General features: G+C 33.3%; 1 protein-coding gene across 2 annotated transcripts in view; it reads left to right on the forward strand.

The window, feature by feature from the left end:
- Positions 1-1,569: 1,569 nt before the first annotated feature.
- The window catches only part of LOC115882434 (protein stum), a 46,153-nt gene continuing 27,372 nt past the window's right edge, over positions 1,570-20,350 (forward strand). The window contains exons 1-5 of one of the 2 annotated variants that reach the window (XM_030900493.1): positions 1,570-1,850; positions 11,480-11,643; positions 14,412-14,512; positions 15,701-15,715; positions 16,177-18,147. In XM_030900493.1, the coding sequence (XP_030756353.1) occupies positions 11,593-11,643; positions 14,412-14,512; positions 15,701-15,715; positions 16,177-18,147 (2,138 nt within the window). In that variant the 5' untranslated portion in view covers positions 1,570-1,850; positions 11,480-11,592. The remainder of the gene's footprint in view (positions 1,851-11,479; positions 11,644-14,411; positions 14,513-15,700; positions 15,716-16,176; positions 18,148-20,350) is intronic. The other variant, XM_030900494.1, reaches the window with a different exon arrangement.

The raw sequence follows: 20,350 nt of genomic DNA on the forward strand, positions 1-20,350 counted from the left end.
GCAAGCGGAATTATTTCGACCTCCTCAGAACTCGCTCCAGAATTTGATGTAAATAGATAGCAAGAAGAGACTGTAGTTTTGTTCGAGTTCTTGTTATTTCCGATTCTGAACCGTCCTAAAACTCTGCAGCACATGAAATACTTACTCTTTTCATATTTCCTTCTGCGCTTTCGTATTACTGTTATAGGACGGTTCAGAATCGGTAATAAGAAAAACCCAAAGTAAGCTATTATGTTTTTTTAAGCGAAGGAAAGGTACAAGGGTGGGATCAGTGCCTCACGTGCAAATCATGAGTGCACTCTGTGTGGGGAATGACGCCGGAACGTATATGTGTGTGACTACTGTAAATATTCTACCTAATTTTCTCTTTTAATAAATATTTGGATACTTTTTTGACAATGTTTTATGTACCTTTTTAATATAAACAACATATCTGCTGATATTTAGGTGCTATTCCAAATTACCTGCATATTATGTCGATTAGTGATGGGCATTACGATTCTTTTTAGTGAATCGAATCACACGATTTAATTTCTCATATTGAATCGACTCCTACGATTCGTTCATTTGTCTTTTTCAACGAATCACATGCACAATTAATTTACGTTTCATAAAAACAAGAATCGTAACTGGCACTACCGACGATAATTTGGTCGGACAATTACTTAAAGTACCAGAAAAAGAAATATACAGTTCTTTCATTTGTTTTTCAACACTTTATGATACTGGAGTAACTGGATTCCTTTTTTACGGCTCAAATCGTCCAAATCTTATAGATCCGTGCTGGCCACGATTCAATTGAACGAACCGTATTATAAGCAATGAATCAATTCTCACGACTCTTTGAACCTACAATCGCATATCAGATTCAATTCGATTCTTTTTACGGCTCCTCGTTCAAATGTTATGGATCCGTGCTGGCCACAATTCAATTGAACGAACCGTATTGCAAACAATAAATCGAATCTCACGATTCATTTTTAATACTCGTTCGAATGAACGACTCGTTCAGTCTTTTTAAATTACTTTGAAACTTTCGTATGGCATACTAGATATGTAGATCTAAGGTATGCTATTTATATTATTCAAAATCAACATTTAAATTTTTTGCAATTTTTTTTGTAACTACTATTCCAAAATACCTTCACTTCCTCTCCCTACAATTTTGTACGGAACCCTCGGTGGACGAGTCCGACTCGCACCCTTGTCCGATTTACCAGACATGTCAATATATAAAATATTTTGTTACAAGATTACAATTATTACAATTAGCAAAATAAATATCTGTTTCAAAATAAGGAAGATTATCCTTTATTTTAATTTTTTTTTCAATTGGATTCGTAGCTTCGTTATCGACTTTCTGCCAGCATGGTATATCGCACCGATCTCCCATTATATGGCCACCGTTCGCCTCCAACTTCTTTAAATAAATTCGAAGGAAACTCGGGGGCTTTCCACTTGTTTCGTTCTTCTTCCACGCATGGCCGGTGGCGCTAAAATCGCCACTTATTAACTTTCAAATGGGCACGAATTCTAGTGCTTTGTTGCTACAGTGTAGTATGGCGCAATGTGAGCGAACAACGTTGATTCAACACTTCGTTTATTTTTTTCGACACGTACGTTGAGGGAGGCGGCATTTTTTTTCTTTTCTTACTTGGTTGCAACCGGTCTATGATTGCGTTCAGTTAAATGGGCTCCTTTAACGTGTCAAGTCCTCAAATTATTGAATGGTTTATTCGTTCTTTCATATCTGATCTTCTGTTAGAAATTAAGTGATAATATTTATTGTTTTTTTTTCTATTGTGTCGCCTTGAAAGCCTGAAGTAGGGATGTGGATATAAGAAACCAAGGTAAGTTATAGCCACATTTTTAAATATACAGTATTTCCCCGGATTGTCTTTGCAGGAGGATTTTTTTTTATTATTGACATTTTCAGAAAAATCTATTCTTCATACACATTTTTGCTTGTTCTAAAATGGTTAATTCCGTTTATACTTTTCTAAATTTCATTACCGTTTTTAAGAAAATTAAAAAAAAACATGAAAATATATTTTTTTCTCAAGAAGTCCTAAAAATCAAAACTTAGTTTTAATCATCTGATGATGGTTAACGAAACGCGCGTCCAGTGCAAAGGTAGATTGTTTTGGTGCATTGTGGTGAATTAATGTTTTATTTTGCTATTAAAAATTATAATAATAAAAAAAATAACAATAAAGAATATTTAAAATTTAAAATGCAAAATAATTGAACGCAAGAAGAAAAACTTTTTATTGTCGAGATTTTGTTAGAAATGCATTCTTCATAAAAAAATTTGATTGTTCCAAAATGGTTAATCCCGTTTATATTTTTCCAAATTTCCAATTTTTTTAAAAAAGGCAGATAATTAAAACTAAGTTTTAATCATCTGCTGATGATGCTAACATGTTTAGCGAAACGCGAGTCCAGTGCACAAGTAAAGTGTCTTGGTGTATTATGGTGAATTAGTGTTACACTTTGCTGTTGTAACACCAAAGGTTCCAATCCCCAACCGTAATAATTCTTAATATTAAAAAAAATATATATTTCTAACGAAATGCATCTTAGTAATCAAAACCTCAAATGTTTTTTTTAGATACTACGTGATACTACTATTGGTTAGATTGAATATTATTAGTGTAATGTAATTCTCGTGGGGAGATTTCTCACATAAAAATAAGATTTATTTTCTATACCAACATTGGTCTGCTTGTTTCGTATCTACAGGAGTTTTAAAAGTCCTTATTTTTCGATTTATTATAATTGTCTTCCAAGTGCTTGGAAGCCCTCTGGAAAATCTGACTTAAGCCTTGCTTAAGTCGTGAGAATCTGATTTTTACGTGATGAATCTCCCCACGAAAGATGGCGCATGTTTTTTGAAACACCCCGTATATGTCTGTTTTATAAAGTTGAAGTCACAGATTGTTTAAACGTAATGGATGGTAGTTGGACTAGAGTAGAAGTCGTTATTTCAATTTTATTTTTCTAGCAACACGTTTTGTCATAGTGTTCTAATTTGAATGTAAAGATCTGAGATAAGGCATTAATCTTAATACATTATTCATGCAATAAGGAGTTGCGGCAAATAAATATTTTCGTCTTGAATGAAATGCGTCATTTTTATTCTCGTTTTGGGGGCATTTAACCAGATTTATAATTGGGGTGGTCATAGATCTTTAATCGATAGTATAATATTAATTATTGTAGCTTATTACAGGCTTTTCGTGTTTACGCAGACGTACACAGTAGGGTTCAGAACCGGGAAACCCCGGTACTGAAAGTACTGGGAATTCCCGGTTCTTTCGGTACTTTCGGGACTCGGTAGTAATTAAAAACATATTTTTTATTACGTGCGAAAGACTTTTTATACTTTCTAGCGTTCGAAATCAAACTCTTCGAAATAAATAGTGATGCTATACTTCTGAAGTTATTTTGAAGTTTCGATAATGTTTATTAGCAATTATTGAAGTTTAAATATGTTATTTTATTATTTAGTACTATATTGCGAAATGTATCTATTAGTTATATTTTTTTGTGTTATGTTTTTATAGGCATTGGCATATTTAATTGAAAATGTTAGGTATTTTTTTCAAATTTAGTTAAGTTTGTTTCGAGGTTGATGTTGTTTGATGTCATTTTTAAGCTACCTATGTGTTTTTTTTTCGCTTGTGTTCATTATTTGTGTTCATGATTGCTTTCTCGTGACTTAATTTGATATTATTTTCATTTGAAACTCAATTTTTTTCGGTTTTACTTTTGAGAACCATCCCTTGCTTGCTAATTGACGAACTGCACAATCGTTGAACGAAAATATTTTAGTACGGTTCCGGAGACTAATTAATACTACCTAGATCACAGAACCGGACCTCGGTAACAATAATTAAAAATTATTTTTTTGTTACGTGAGAAAGTCATAGAGGTCGTGATACTTCATGGAGGTCGAAATCAAACTTTTCTAAATAAGTAATCATGCTGTTTCTTATTGTTCTTTCTTCTTTTCTCTTTTGAAGTTTCTATAATATTTATTATGTTTTATTTTAATAGATATTTGCATTTTTAACTCAATATTTTAGGGCTTTTGTCTCATTTGATGTGAAATTGAAGTTACCTATATAATTTTTTCTTTACTTGTGTTCATGTTAATTTTTAATAATGATTTCAGTTTAATGACTGATTACTTAATAATTTGATATTATTTTCATTAAAAATTCCAATTTTTTTATCAATTTTACTTTTAAAAACCATTCCTTGCTTTCTGATTGTCAGTACCGAAAGTTCCGAAAAAAACGGGAAATCCCGGTTCCTAAGAGGCGCGGTACCGAAATTCCCGGTTCCGAAAGACAACTCCGGTTCCGCAAACCTTATATTCTACAAAGCGCGGATTTAATTAAAGAACCAGTGAGAGTTTTGTGTCTGTAGGTTTTAAGCAAGCTACATTTTTACATAAAACAATTATTATTATGATTTTTAAAGATTAATTCCAGAAGAACGCATAAATAAAAAATAGCGAGATATTAAACTGAAATAAAAAAATATTTGCATAGGAGATAGATAATTTCAAATTTAGAGGAACATGCCCATATTAACAGCGCTTTCAGATGGAGCGTACGCGCGGAGCGTCCGCGCGGATGTTTTTTCAATATAGCTCATCCGGACGGAGCATACGCCACCCATGTGAAATCGTTCATATAAACTCATGGTACTTGCTCGAAGTCGCGGACGGTCCGTCGCGGACGCTCCATCTGAAAACGCTGTAATAAATCAGTACTAAATTTATCGGTTTCTGTTTTTTTGATAGACCTAAAAATGTTCAGAAACTGTACCTGCCGGTAATTCGAAAAATTTGGACTTTTACCAAAACAACTATAACATAAAATCATGACAAACTTTTTACCTCACTTAGCCAAAATGTAAATTATTTATTCGGTATTTGAGGAAAACTGTGAGTTTTTATTAAATGAAGACATATCAAGAAGTAGAACAAGTTTCATACTTTTGCAACTTGCAGTAAAAAACGATTCTGTTGTCTTGCTAACTTTTTCCAGAAATATGTCAGAATTAATTTGTCGCTTAATTAATACAACACAGCGCTCTAAAATTTCCTTAACGATCTTTTAGCTGTTTGAATCGCCTTAGTATAAAATGATTAATAGTGTGAACTATAAAGAGAAATAAAATGCGCGAATATAAGATGGAATATCTTTAGAAATGTTGTGTTAGGAAATATTTTTTCTTGTAATTTAGTCGCTGCATTTTTTTCTTTTACACATGGCTTAGATAAGATTATTCGAGGTGGCTATCAGCTTGATCCACTGCGACCTTTTCAAATCTATTGTGGTCCTCTTCTGATCCGTAGGTTACATTCTCCAGTCTTATCCTTTTCAGATAGTCATTGGCGTAACTGCAGGGGTGCCAGGGGTTACCGCCCCCCCCCCTGGTACTGCTGGGCACCCTCCAGGGAAATCCTGAATTATGACTCTTGGCTACGTTTTAATTTTTATTTGCTTGTGATGCAGTAAAAATGACGTTTTTTAGTTTTGTTTAGTTAATATTATTTTGTTGTATTCAAAAAATGTATTAATTTTTATTTTTTTAAAAAATTTGTAGGTATTTAAGTAATCTACGGGAACACGGTTTGATAACCAAGTCTATGAAATTTATTGATAGAGAAATTCATGTAAACGTTTTATTCAAAAAATGTGTTTTTTAAAATTATTTTTCATTTTTAAAAAAACAAAAGCCCTAGACCCCCCCTGGGCTCAAACCTAGGCCCCACCAGGCCTGCCCCAGGATAAATTGCTAGTTACGCTAATACAGATAGTCTAACAACTTGGAGACTGGACTCTTCATAGAGACTGGACTCTTCATATAAATAGCCTGTCATTGCCTATTACAGAGAACCGCACATTTATCAGGCTGTAGCACCGACACAAAATGTATTCTGTTGTTTCTTCTTCAGGTGGTACACATTATCCACTAAGAACAACTTTGTCTTTCTGTCTTTGCATGGTTATCAAGTCTGCCGTGAATTTTGGCGAATGTTCTACAATAAAATTAATAAATTATATAGTTATTTATGTTCTAATCATTTTCACCTGTTTCTACCCTGGTGAATTTATCCACTGTCCTAGAGATTTGATGGCCACACATCGTTTTGTGGCCATTCTCGTGACTGCTCTTGCAACGCCGCACAAGGGTTCTGGGCTTATAACTCATAGGGATTGATAGAGTCAAAGTCACTATATTATTTTTTTTTATTACAGGACTTTGGTAAAAATTCACAATAATTTATTAAACTCAATTACACTCTACACTTTTTGAAGATATTTACGGTAAATGATAAAATAGTTGTTTATTTTATATACCTAATTATTATTAATTTTATTTAATTTCTTTCTATATTTTATATCACTCACTGATCGAGAAAAAAAATCATATTCACTCAGATGCAAAAAAATTCAACGGAGAATTTTTTCGTCAAATTTAAAGTGTTATGTTTTTTTCACTTTTAGACCTATTTTCATAATTTTTTCAGCAAACACTATATAAATATATCAACTTTAATTCATAAACTCAGGTTATTTGGCTTATTATACAGGGTTAATTGAAGGGTTGTGTTTTATCTCTAACTTTAAAACACCCTGTGCAATAATTTCTTGAGTAACTTTTCCTAAAACATTATTTTTTAATCAGAACCATGTATTGTGTCCTAAGCATTTTTTTTGGCTCATATCAACACATATCTTGGTTAATTTGTAAGAGCGAAATGAACTTGCCATCAACAATTAGAAATTTTTTCTATACTATCATTACTTTATGAGGTTATTTTTTAATATCACGAAGTGGCTTTGGGTGACTATTGTCGTAGTGTCATATCGACACTGATTGGTTGCGATTATTATTAAAATTTAAAAAACGTTAAAAAGTAACACGATACAGGTTTGGTTTTAATAAATATTAGTAACAATAATAGAACTAAGGATATTAAAAAAAAACCTGTAATAACTAAATGTAATAACAAAACAAAAAACTATTAAATTTAAAATACTATTCCCTTTAAGCAAATATGTAAAAATTGACATACAAGATGTAATTCTCTTCAGAATGTCATTTTCTATAGAATTATCGAAAATATCGAGGGTTTAAAAATCAAAAATTGTAGTGATTTCCGGTGAAACAGGAAGTGACCAAAAATAATTGCATACGTCAATCAATCCTGATTTATGGCGTGCAGTAACATACCAACTCTTGATTTTTTGTTTGAAAAGGTAAAAAATTTATAGGAGTGAGCCACTTTTGAAAAACACCCGGCGTATTTGATTTCAGTTTCAATCTTACATTAATTATTTTATGGCCGTTTTGTTAAGGTTATTCACCAACATCGATAATAATAATTTTGAAAATATGTATTTTACTAGTTTTAAATATTGTTTTAAATTATCAATAATTATCTGATGTTCTATGAACTACTTTAAATATACAAACCTTTAACCGAACTAATTAGTATTTAAGATAATAATTAAAACAATCAAATATTTAGTTATATTTAACGGCATATTTTGTAACGAATAAACAAATATTTAATTTTCTTATAGTTTCAGTCTAGTTCTTATTAGTGGTTGCTATCAAATAAAGCTAAATAACAATATCGCCCGGGAATTTTATTAGTTCTTTTAATAATTCTTTCTAAATTACTTCATTACTATACACAGTGTTTCAAAAAAACTGTGCCATCTCTCGTGGGAAGGTTCCTCACGTAAAGATAAAAATTATTTTTATATCAACATAGGTCCGATTCTGCTTTGTTTCGTAGCAACAGGGAGTTAAAATCTTCATTCTTTTTCGATTTATTATAATTTTCTTCCAAGTGCTTTTAGCGATTCGAATGAAATTTTGAGGGTAAAAGTTACTATAAATATTACATATTTTAGTACTAAAAAAGTGTCGAAGGATTCACCAGGGACTCTGTCGAATTTGTCGACACTTTTTTAGCATTATAGTAATTTCGACTCCCAAAATTGTACTCGAACCGCTAAAAGCATTTCGAAGAAAAGAAGATTTTAGATTTTATTTTGACGTGAGGAATCACTCCACGAGAGATGAGACATATTTTTTGAAACACCCTGTATTCAGTGAAAACCTTCAAATAATAGATATAAATGCTAAACAATTAAATACTCTGTTTGTGCCACTTGTTAAATTTTTAATTGCTTATATTCAAAAAAATCGTATATAATTTTAATAAATACATGCATACACAATTGGCACTTTCATTTGAAAAGAAAATAAGTAATTAGGTGAAACTCTGCATTTATTTGTTGTTATTTTGCTACTGTTTGTACTAGAAAACTTACCTGAATATAACGTGATAGCATCAATTTACCAAATTATGTTTTTCCTGCAAACGAATGATGATACACTTTCTTTTATGCATTTGCAATTTAACGGTAGAAGAAAATTGGTATAATTGCCTTTTTTATCACTAAATGTTAAAAAAGTTAAAGAAGCAGAACCAGGCGAGAATTTCATTTTCTTTTTTAGTTTTAGTGGTATTATTACATCTACATAACGAGAGGTACGATTACTGATGGCATACCAATTAAGAACACTTTCTTATGACTTTATAATACCGTTATGATAGTTGATGCTTTTCTACTATTTTGTATAACTGTATGGCATTATGAATATAAGTTGAATAACAATCCTGTAAAATTTAAATAATAAATTAATATTTGATGTAAATATCCAATAGCATAACTTCAAATTATAAGGACTTTGTAGAGATGTAGATTGTGAGAGGGGAGAAGTTTCCCTATTCTTGAGTTATAACTTATCATACAATCTCAGGGTTTTGACAAAAGCCAGTATCTGAGACGGTTTTTGCAGAATACACGGTTTCAATCGTACTAAAATTTATGGCACGAATGGTTGTCGTCTCGGCAAACTCAGTGATGAGGTGTTCCGTTATTTTCCCATTTTCCTCACAGAATCTGTATTCGCCGTTGTTTCTTAGCTTCAATCTACTGAGGTGTTCATTTAGGAAACAGTGTCCTGTTTAAAAAATAAACCCGTGGCGATCGGAAGATTGTTCTTACATAATTGAAGGAAAATCTTTGAGTATTTGTAGGTCCTTATAAACTTCTTTGAGTGTTTTAGACCGTTGGAGGATTCCCATACCAGGTTACGGATGGAGACTCCAAGGTTCTTGTAGAATGTAGAATGAGTAAGAGTCATCACACAATCTATAACCCATCATACCCCTGTTGTAGAGGGGACAGGATATTTCCCATCCTCCTCTGACAACAGTTCTTTCTCCGAGGGTACACACCCTTCCACGGTTGGAGTTTGGCCCTCTGTGCCGCTCTTCACAGTCGACGAGCTTGCCTCCGGCTGAGGAACCCGGGAGGTGGAGGCTGGAGGATCTGTTCCCATTTTCTCCACCTCTTTAACTTGGTCTCTCCTTAGACCTGATACCGGTGTCGTCCCGTATCTATAATAGAGGATATTTCCCTCTTTCTCTATTGCCGCCTTGGATTTGAGGTCAATTCCTATTGTGATGACTCGCCAACTCGATGTCCTTACATTGAAGTTCTGAACTTGGATAAGGCTCAGCAGGTAGGTGGTGTCTTTCCCCTTGCTCCTCGGCAGAAAGACCGTTATGGCCGCCCCTTTAGGGATGTTTTCTCCCTTCATTGCAACCAGTTCCGGCCCTTGCCAATTTTTAAGCTTAGGTGTGCGATTTCCACCAACCAATTCGCCGATTCTTCAGATACACAATCTATGAGGATCGTGCCCACCTGAAAGTGTATCCTCGCAAAACGCAGCTGACCCACATTTTGTAGATCGTTGTGTTGCGATCCGATCGCCACTACTTCGTCCAGTATAGTCTCTTCTAGAGCTAGCTATCTGTTCGGTGGTCAGAGCAACCTCTGGGAAATCCTTTGGCAGCACCGCCATTTTCACTTGTCCAGCAATAGCGGCCAAGCTGGTGATACGTCCCTACTTGCCTCCCTGTGTTGGACGGCTTTCCATCCTGGCTTTTTTCTTTCCCTGCCGGAGAAGAGGTGAGAGGTTCTCGCTCCCTCTTTTGCCCTTTGATGGAGATGAGTCAGGTTTTTTTCTTGGTTTCTTTATCCAGGTTCTTGAGTTCCGCTTTAAGTTGGTTTTCATTTGGGAAGCAGAACGGTTCTGGCCAGTTATTTGAGTGTTTGCTCCTTTTCTACCTAGATCGTCTGCTTCTCATTAGCTTCTATCTTTTCCTTGGCTGGCACCCGGAGTAGGATGACTTTATTTTCTTTGCCTAATTTGTTCAGCTTCTCTAGTCATTCTTTGACCAACTTTGAATTGATGGTTACTGAGTTGATCGCTTTTAAGGCTGCTTGAATATCGGATAAGATGGGTATTTCTTTTTTCCGATAGTTCCTATCTAAGATAAGTTGTACGCATCTTTCGATAGCGTAGATTTCTGCCTGAATATAAAGACATTATGCAAAATAAAATATTGTGTTGCCACAAATTATTGAAAAAAAATAAAACGTATAATACTGACTACTTTTGTTTATTTAAAATGAGCTTATTTTTTCGAAAAGTTTAGTTGAAATAAAAGTAGAATGCTAGGCCGAATGAATTAAAAAACGTTTTGAATAAAAAATATTTAAACATTTTACTCAAAATCTCTATTGTATTTCATGTTTATTACCTATAAAAGGTAGAGGGAATAATGGCATCTTAAAAATTGATTCTCACTATACCTTCCGTATCACCTCCCTTCCGTTTACATAAAATACTCTTAGTTAAATCTATTACCTTTTTCCAAAGATACAAATTTTTAAAATAAAACTTTCGTAATGATATTATTAATGGTACAATAAAAAGTATGGAACCGATACGGAACGGAAGCTTACGTATGGCGTCAATACAATAAAAAATACGGAACGGATGTGGAAGGGATATGGAATGGAAACGGAAGGTATAGTGAGAATCAACCTTAATTCGGGTTAATAATGTCCCAATGAATGTATGACTCTATGGTTAGTGTAACCAAGATGATATAAGTCTTATATTAATTCAGTAAGAAATAAAAAAAATTGAACTTCATAAGACGCGACGTTGAGAAAAATCTAAAATATTTGGATGATAATTCCAGCCAAAATATTTTAATTAATAGAATATAGCTGCCTTATCATCGTGGCGTCGGAAGTCTGATACATGAGACTCCACTCTTAAAGTTCTTGATAGACAGCTGCAATTAATTTTTTTTGTAGACAGCATTATATTCTTTTTTTTTTTCAAAAATGGAAGGAAATGACTGGAAACATCCTCTCAAAATGTAGTTCTTCATATCTAATTTTAGTATATTTTTAACCGTAGCAGGGAAAGATATCTGTTTCCTGTTTTTATAAATATGTTTCGAACTATTTTTGGACGATCGCATCATTAAAGGCTTTCTGTTTTTTTATTACAGAAATGAGTTAGAAAATTACGCGTTCGAGTTTGAGAAACGAATGGCACCCGTTATCAGTAATGCAGCTTCAACATTTGATACTAAGCAGCTGAATAGAATAGTTGATATTCGTAATGAGGACTCCAGAGCATCGAGCTCCTTCCAGAGCAGGCAAGAACTTCGAGGTATAATTTTTTTTATCTTAATTATACCTTGAGATCGAAAAAAAACGGCGTCAAAGACGGTGAGAGCTGGGGAATAACTATCGATGATAATTCAGTTCTCTAAGAAGGTTCTAATTTATTTTTATATCGAGCAAAAATGATTTTTAAATGGTGTAGATTAAAAAATTCGAGAAAAAAATATATTTTTTGGAATAGAATTGTGTGTCTGGAAATGTTATAACCTTTTTTAATGTTTCTATAATAATTCGTGTTATTTTTTGACAAGTTTATGCCAATTTTTAGTAAATGACGTCTAGAGATTCACCTTGCCAAAATTCCCATCGATTGTGATCCCCCAGCCGTTTTTATTCGATCATACGGTATTAGATATCGAAACACATTTATAAACGGGTTTCGAACTATAAATATTTCACTTTTTTTCTTTAAAGAAAATACCTTAAGAGTCTATTAGGCTGTACTGTTCGGGTCGCTCTGAGGTGTCAGGTAAAGCGGGTGTGTGGCCGAAGGAAATATATATTATCACAGATAACATATAATATTATATTTCAGAAATCTGCCTAAAGTTTAGCACGATTCTGTCGTGTTAAGCCACACCCAAAATTCCAAATACACGAGCTTTCATTGAGCTTGATTAAGGTCTGCAGAGCTTCACCATTTGCCATAAAATATCGAGCAATTTGTTACAAAACCATATAAATTATATATTATTGTAATCAGAAAACTTCAATCTATTTCCGTATTGTAACGGAATTTTAAATTATGTCTTTATTTTCGAGAAAATTTAGTCCAAGCATAAGGAATATTTTGTTGATGAATAAACAACAAACAAACAACGCTTTATTGTACAAAAAGCCAAAACGGCTTCATCGACAAAGCACTCACAAAACAAACAAAAGCACAAAAAAAAATACAAACCAAAAAATACACAATACAAATAATACAATTAAAAAAAATTTAAGTCATTAAAATAACAAAAAGAATATACATGGACAATTGCAGAACAGTACGCAGTTAATAGATATAATTTTAGAGTTATAAAATATTAAATACTTGACCTTTGACCAGTGTGTGAAATGATCAAAATTTTAAAATTCAAAATTATTCATAATTAAACATCAACAAAAAAGTCGTTTACCGTATATAGGGCTCTCTCCAGTAAGTATGATTTTAGTGCTTTGTGAAATGCGGGAAAGAATGAAAGCGACTTGATATTCAAAGGCAGATGATTGTACATTTTTTTGGCATTGTACAGTATTGAACTTTTAACTAGTTCTGAGCTCGGGGTTGGCAGATAAAGATCATGCTCCGCATTCCGAAGTGGATAGTTATGAGATGGCCTTTCGGGAATAGCAGATATGTGCTTGCGGATTAAGCAAACGGATTCAAAAATGAATAAAGAAGGAAGAGTCAGTATTTTGAAATTTTTAAAGAAAGTCTGGCAGTGAGTTCTACTGTTCAGTCCCAATAAATATCGAACTGCTCTCTTTTGAAGTCTGAAAATACGATTTGTAGCGCAGCAAGTACCCCAGAACGGAAGGGCATAACGAAGATGTGACTCAAAAAGGGCATAATAGGCTATTCTAGAGGTTGAGAAGTTAAGTTCCTTAGAAACTGATCTTAGCGCAAACAGGCAGCGCTTAGTTTCTTTGATAGAGCTTCGACGTGAAAGTCCCATTTTAACGAGTTGTCTACAACAAGTCCTAAGAATTTCATAGAGTCCACGACGTCAATAGTGGTATTATTAAATATAAAAGGTTGTATAGTACTTTTAAGAGGAGTAGTGAACTGCTCCTAGCCGGCTGAGAACGTAGCACAAGGGAACTATCGTCGCGGTCCTCACTGTGCCATAGCCATCCCCTGCTACAGTTGCAGCTAAAACTGTGCGGCAGCGTAACCGTCACAGTTAAACCTTTTCACGCAGCTTACACACATACTTTTATATGACAAAACTTTAGTTTTTGATAGGTTGAGGCATACGAGATTAGAATCGCACCAAGATTTAATGGTGCGTAAGTCACTGGATATAGTATCATATAGTGCTGTAACATCTGGGCCGCTCCAAGTGAAACTAGTATCGTCCGCAAAAAGGCAGATTTTACCGCTAATGTCTAGATTTTCAATATCGTTGATAAACACCAGAAACAAAATAGGGTCAAGTACTGAACCCTGAGGGACACCACATTCTATAGGCTTACAAGAAGACATAGACGTATCAATCCTCACAAGCTGCCTTCTGTTGCCAAGATATGACTTAATGTTTGACCATCAAAATCTTACAAATGAAGAAGTTGTCTAAAAATGTGTTACAATACGGATATGGTATAATTCTTTATCTTTAATTTCCTTCTTCATTTGTGTAAAAATACCTAGCCAGTTTTAAATAAAACTAATAAAAAGAAATGGTGTCTGATAGATGTAAAAAATGTGTGTAAAAAACACAAAATACGCATAATAACACTACACTTCTAATAGTAGGTATTACATTAACACTACACTTCTAATAGTAGAATATTGGGTGTCCAATTTATAATAATGTAGCTTAAATTTATAGTTAGTTTCTAAGAGCCATTAAAGCCTGGTTGACACGGTCAAGTATACTACTGCGCCCATCTCACTTGGACTCATATCAACTGATTTAAAATCGGTTGATACAATCCCAAGAGGCGTCCAAGTGTATTTGATCCAAGTACACTTTGACCGTGTCAACCATGCCGAACATAACCATTTAATATCAATCTTTTTCATTTATTAATAGTGTATTTCTGTAGGTCGACATGAATATGCATTATCTGGCCCCTGGAGCATTTACGGTGTTACCTACAGACGCAGCCAGACTACCAGATCCCCCTCCTGCTCCGGTGCCCTACAGGTACTGTAAAACAATTAAACGTATTTTTTTATATCACCTATTCCAATCTTTTCAACAAATAAATAGTCTGGGTTGTTCCACCACCTAGATTTATTTTATTTGACGTGGAGTATTATACCCTGATAAGATTTTTAGAGATCACACGGGTATAATATTTTGTTTTGATATTTTAATGGCCTTTTAAGGCTCTAAGCTTACATGTCATAACTTTTAAAAGAAAATATACAATGAAGTTTTCATATTTACTATATACCTATATTTGCTTCAAAAAGTCACAATTTCTTAAAATCTAGTAACTTTTTTTCTTAAAAACTAATAAACACTTAACTACGAAACTAACTTGAGGTGAAATAACGGAGTTTCATTCTATTTTTATTCTAAGTTTATTCTATTCAGAATGCAATTTTCTATCAAATAAAGTAAAAAATACCAAATTTCGTTTTTTTATGTGAAAAAATAAAAAAGTCTTAGAGGTGTGTCTTTTTTGAAAAATACCCATTATGATACCTACTTTCTTTTTGAGGTATATAGGGTGTCCCAGGTTGGAGCGTGCATTAGAAGTTTCTAGAGAACCACGATATCTAGATCGGAGATTTTTTGCACATCATTGTTTCACAACGAGATAAAAAAAGTGGGTTTCTATTTGAAAAAATGATTTATGATACTTTTTTAATCGCTCAATTCCATGACAGCTGCAGCCATTATTATATGATATTCAAACAATTTAATTTTTGAAAGAGATAGCCACATGTCTTCTCTTTATGGCACAGTGGCTGTTGTAATCACTAAATTTGACTTTTTAGACTATACAAATATTTTTGACAGGCAGTTTTTTTCGTCCAAAAATGTTAAATATTTTTTTCCCAAAAACGGTTAATGTTAGGTATAGAGTGTTTGATATCAAAATTCACAAAATTTTACAGAGAATTTAAGTATGTATTAAAAAAGGGGGGCACCCATTTAAAATAAGAAAGTTGTCGTCAACTTCCGGTATTTCCGGAAGTGCCGCCATATTGAAAATATTTTTAATCAATAGATCTCGTTGTGAAAGAATGATGTGCAAAAAATCTCCGGTCTAGATATTGTGGTTCTCTAGAAACTTCTAATGCACGCTCAGCCTGGGACACCCTGTATATCTACATATAATATTTTTGGAGATAAATACCCTTTCTTCTTTTTTCCAATCAGCAAGGGACAGAAGAGGTAAAATTTGCACCCAGATTTCTTCAGAAATCTTTATTAAATTAAATGCCTGTTATGATTTAAAACACTAATATATCAAAACGCTTTAGGCACCTATATTTGGATTTCATATTTAAATGCGACTTTCTTCATGTTTTATAAACCGTATGATATATTTATTTCTTTCGGCTACGCTTTGTAAATTATTATTAATAAAATTTATCTAAGCGATTGTATAGTTTATTTATAGTTTCTTAAAATTAATAGCATACACACACTGATAAAATATCAATGTGCATAATAATAATACATCTTTATTAATAGTTAATTAATAATTAGCAATTATTAATTGCAATAAAAATACGTAATGTAAAGATAGAAAATTTTAGGTAACACTATTTAGAACTACAATAATTCAGTAGTTTTTAGTTTTTAATTGGATTATAACTATTGTTTAGTAACCTTAAGTTTATTAATTTTAGATTGACTCCATCTACTCACCGCCACAAGCACCAATCCTTTGCTATCATCGGTGAAGTCTCACCCAGCAATCCTAATTCTCGCAGTTCCTCTCCGACAGGACGAGTGAGTCCGTTCAAGGGACATGGTTTCAATCCAACTGGCTCACGTCACGCGAGTCCCATTGGATCACCTGTACCGCCTGAGGATCCAAGGAGTACGAGCCCTAATCCCAATGGAACAAGATCATCAAAGACCGGTGCCACTAGGACAAGAAAAAATTCTAATAGTGGAGTATTTGGCGAGAAAGTGTCTCATCTACCGCCTAGAAAATTCAACAGACAATTGAGTCAAAGTTTGACTAACTTGGAATCAAAAAATGTTCCAAAACGGCTACCTCCTAGTCCTAGAAAAAGGGTACGTGGATTTCATGCATTTCAAGAACTCTCACCCATTTTAGGTTCTAGTCCCGAACCTAGTCAATCATTGTCTTCCCCATCAAGAATACCAATAAAGAGTAAAAGTACACCACCCAGTAGGATACACTCTCCTACCAGGAACGGTAGTAAACCACCATCCAGGAGTCAATCTAGATCGAACTTAGGTTATAATAAGGATTCAGGTGTGTCTCCAAGAAAACTTCCGTTAAATAGATACGAACATATACAGTCTAAAATTAATACTTTTCATAAACCTAAATTGTCGCCAAAACCACCTTTATCTAGTAGTGATGAAAATGAATCGCCGCAAAAACGAATACCTCCACGAAGGAATTCAATAAATAGAACTTCCTCTCGGCCAAATTTGCTTCCAAAAACATATATGGGTAATAAAAATCAAAATTATGTTAGTGATAGTAGTGTTAGTAACGAACAAACAAACTCGAGTAAATCAAAGACAACTTCCAGTAAGTCGGTCGGTCTTAAAGTGAACAGCAAATCTAACGCGAACATTTCGGGAAGTGTGGGCAAGCCTGCCTTAAATAGTAATACAAAAGCCAGTTTAAATAACTCATTAACAAAACCAAATAATTCCGTTTCTATTAACAATAATAAGAAAGACAAAGATGAAGTTCAACCAATATCATCGTCGAGTAATATAAATGAAAAAGGAAACAACAACAAAAAAGAAAATGAAAAAACGTCTTCCGTTCGAGGCAGCAAAACTGATCTACAAGATGTAGTTATTAGCGAAATACCAGCATCTACAGCAGCAGTTGTTTCCGGTACGACCACTACCGTTACTAAACCACTTAAGATTGATACTCCAACTTTTGAAAGAGCCAAAGCAGTATCGCCAATGATTGACGGGAGGGTATTGAGTGCAACAAGTGTTAGCAATGCAATTAACAAAATGAATGATACTGTTCTAAATACTAAAACGCTAATTAAGGATAGTGGTCTGAATAACCGAATAAGTTCTATTTCTAATGATCTCACCAGTAACCTAAATAAACCTGCTAATGCCGAAAATAATAATAGTGTACATACTGATAATGGAAATGGTGAAAAAAAGCAACATGTTGTTGGACAAGTTGGCAATAAGATAATAGATTCATCAACTAAAAATATAGCAACTGTTCCAAACGGCAATAACAAGAAAGCTTCAAACTCATCATCGGAAGTTATTACTGATCGCTTATTAACAGAGAATAATATTAAAACTTCAGATTCAAATCATCAACCATTAAGTGTCTCTAATAATCACACTAATAATCACGTAGCGACGATAGGATTGGGAAATGCGAAAGCGATAGAAATGGAAGTTCAGAATAATATGAATAAGTTAATCGGATCAATGGATTCGAGTTTGGGAGACTTGTCTATGGCCAAGTTTGGGAAAAATGACCGAAATCGTGAGGCAAAAGCATTGATTGAAGACGATGCTAAACCTATAAAAATAACGGTACGGGAGAAACCATCAGATTTAGATGTGCAGAGTGGAAACGTTGGTCCCCATTATGGCATTTCAAACGGAGTTAGCGAAAGACCGGGGTAAGTCAAAGTTTTACTGTTTTTTTAAGCAATATGTTGTTGTATTTGTTTTGACAAATCAATTTTAAGTCACATATATTCTTGAAATAAATGTTTCGCTTAGATACACATTACTATGTGTATCTTAATGTTATGCGAATATCATATCAAAATATAAATATAAATATACAGGGTGTCCTCGACTAAGCGTGCATTAGAAGTTTCTAGAGAACCACAATATCGAGATCGGAAATTTTTGCACATCATTTTTTTTGCAACGAGATCTATCGCTTAAAAATATTTTCAATATGGCGGCACTTCCGGAAATACCGGAAGTTGACAGAAACTTTCTTATTTTAAATGGGTGCCCCCATTTTTTAGTACATACTTAAATTCTCTGTAAAATTCTATAAATATTGATGTTAAACACTCTATATCTAACATTAACCGTTTTTGAGAAAAAAATTATTTAAAATTTTTGGACGAAATAAACTACCTGTCAAAAAAATTGTGTAGCCTAAAAGTCAAATTTAGTGATTACCACAGCCACTGTGACATAGAGAGAAGACATGTGGCTATCTATTTCAGAAATTAACTTTTTCGAATGTCATATAATAATGGCGGTAGCTGTCATGGAATTGAGTGATTAATAAATTACCATAAATCATTTTTTTTCAAATGGAACCCCACATTTTTTATTTTACTAATGAAACGGTTCTTCAATTCGTTACTTTTTAACTATACATGTTCCTATATCTAAAATAAATCGTTTTTAAGTTATTTAAGATTTTAGAGTTTGAAACCGTATAGTTTTCTTGATTTTATCTAGCTTCCTTTGACATTAAGTGTCAAACGGTGAGACAATTTATTTCCTATAGTATAAATACTGAAGAATTATTTGAATTTCCTATAGTATAAATACTGCCTGCTTAAGAGTTTAAAAAGTGTATTTATAAGAATATATCTCGTATTTTCGCTCTTTAGTGATGTCTAATATAATAGTTAGTAGATATTTATTATTAATAATATTCCGTATGATCGAAAAAAAAACAGCGCAAAGTTGGCTCGAAAATGATGCTGCTTTTAGAACAAAGCATCACAATATGACATGGCCAGATCTATTGTTTTACATCAATTGACGTTTAAAGTCATAGGCTACTGGTTAAAATCAGGAAAAATATACGCTTTAAAACTAAATCTTAAATAACTCAAAAACAATTTATTTTAGGTATAGGAACATGTATAAAGTAATGCCATTCCACTAGCGAAATAAAAAAAGTGGGTTTCCATTTGAAAAAAATGATTTATGATAATTTTTTAATCGCTCAATTCTATGACAGCTGCGGCCATTATTATATGACATTCGAACAATTTAATTTTTGAAATAGATAGCCACATGTTTTCTCTTTATGGCATAGTGGCTGTGTTAATCACTAAATTTGACGTTTAGGCTATACACATATTTTTGACAGGCAATTTTTTTGGTTCAAAAATTTTAAATATTTTTTTTTTCTCAAAAACGGTTAATGTTAGATATAGAGTGTTTGATATCAAAATTCATAAAATTTTACAGAGAATTTAAGTACATAATAAAAAATGGGGGCACCCATTTAAAATAAGAAAGTTCCTGTCAATTTTCTGTATCTCCGGAAGTGCCGCCATATTGAAAATATTTGTAATCCATAGATCTCGTTGTGAAACTATGATGTGCAAAAAATCTCCGAGCTAGATGTTGTAGTTCTGTAGAAACTTCTAATGCACACTCAGCCTGGGACACCCTGTATATCATATATCATAACCAATTCATATCTTTTATGATTTTATGCGAAATACTTTTCTATAACATACTGTCGCAGGGGTTCTCTATCTCCGATACCAGTCGTACCAATGTTTATAGCACGAATGGTTGTCGTCTCAGCGCACTCAGTGATGAGGTGTAAACCTCTGATGTTTCCCATTTTCCCCAGAGTGTCTGCATTCGCCGTTGTGTCTTAGCTTCAATCTACTGAAGTGTTAATTGAGGAGACAGTGTCCTGTTAGGCACATCGTGATAATCCAACGATTGTTCTTACTTATATCAAGGCAAATCTTTAACTTTTCTCTGATTGCTTTGGTTTTGAAAGCATTAGTATACCACGTTATGGTATAGTCTTTTAACTGCTGATCTAACTTTTCTCTCTTCCTTTTTTTTATTACAGCTCTAAGTTAAGGGCACTACACAATA

The sequence above is a fragment of the Sitophilus oryzae genome, unplaced genomic scaffold (assembly GCF_002938485.1).
Source record: "Sitophilus oryzae breed Bouriz unplaced genomic scaffold, Soryzae_2.0 scaffold_177_pilon_pilon, whole genome shotgun sequence".
Taxonomy (NCBI): Eukaryota; Metazoa; Arthropoda; class Insecta; order Coleoptera; family Curculionidae; genus Sitophilus; species Sitophilus oryzae.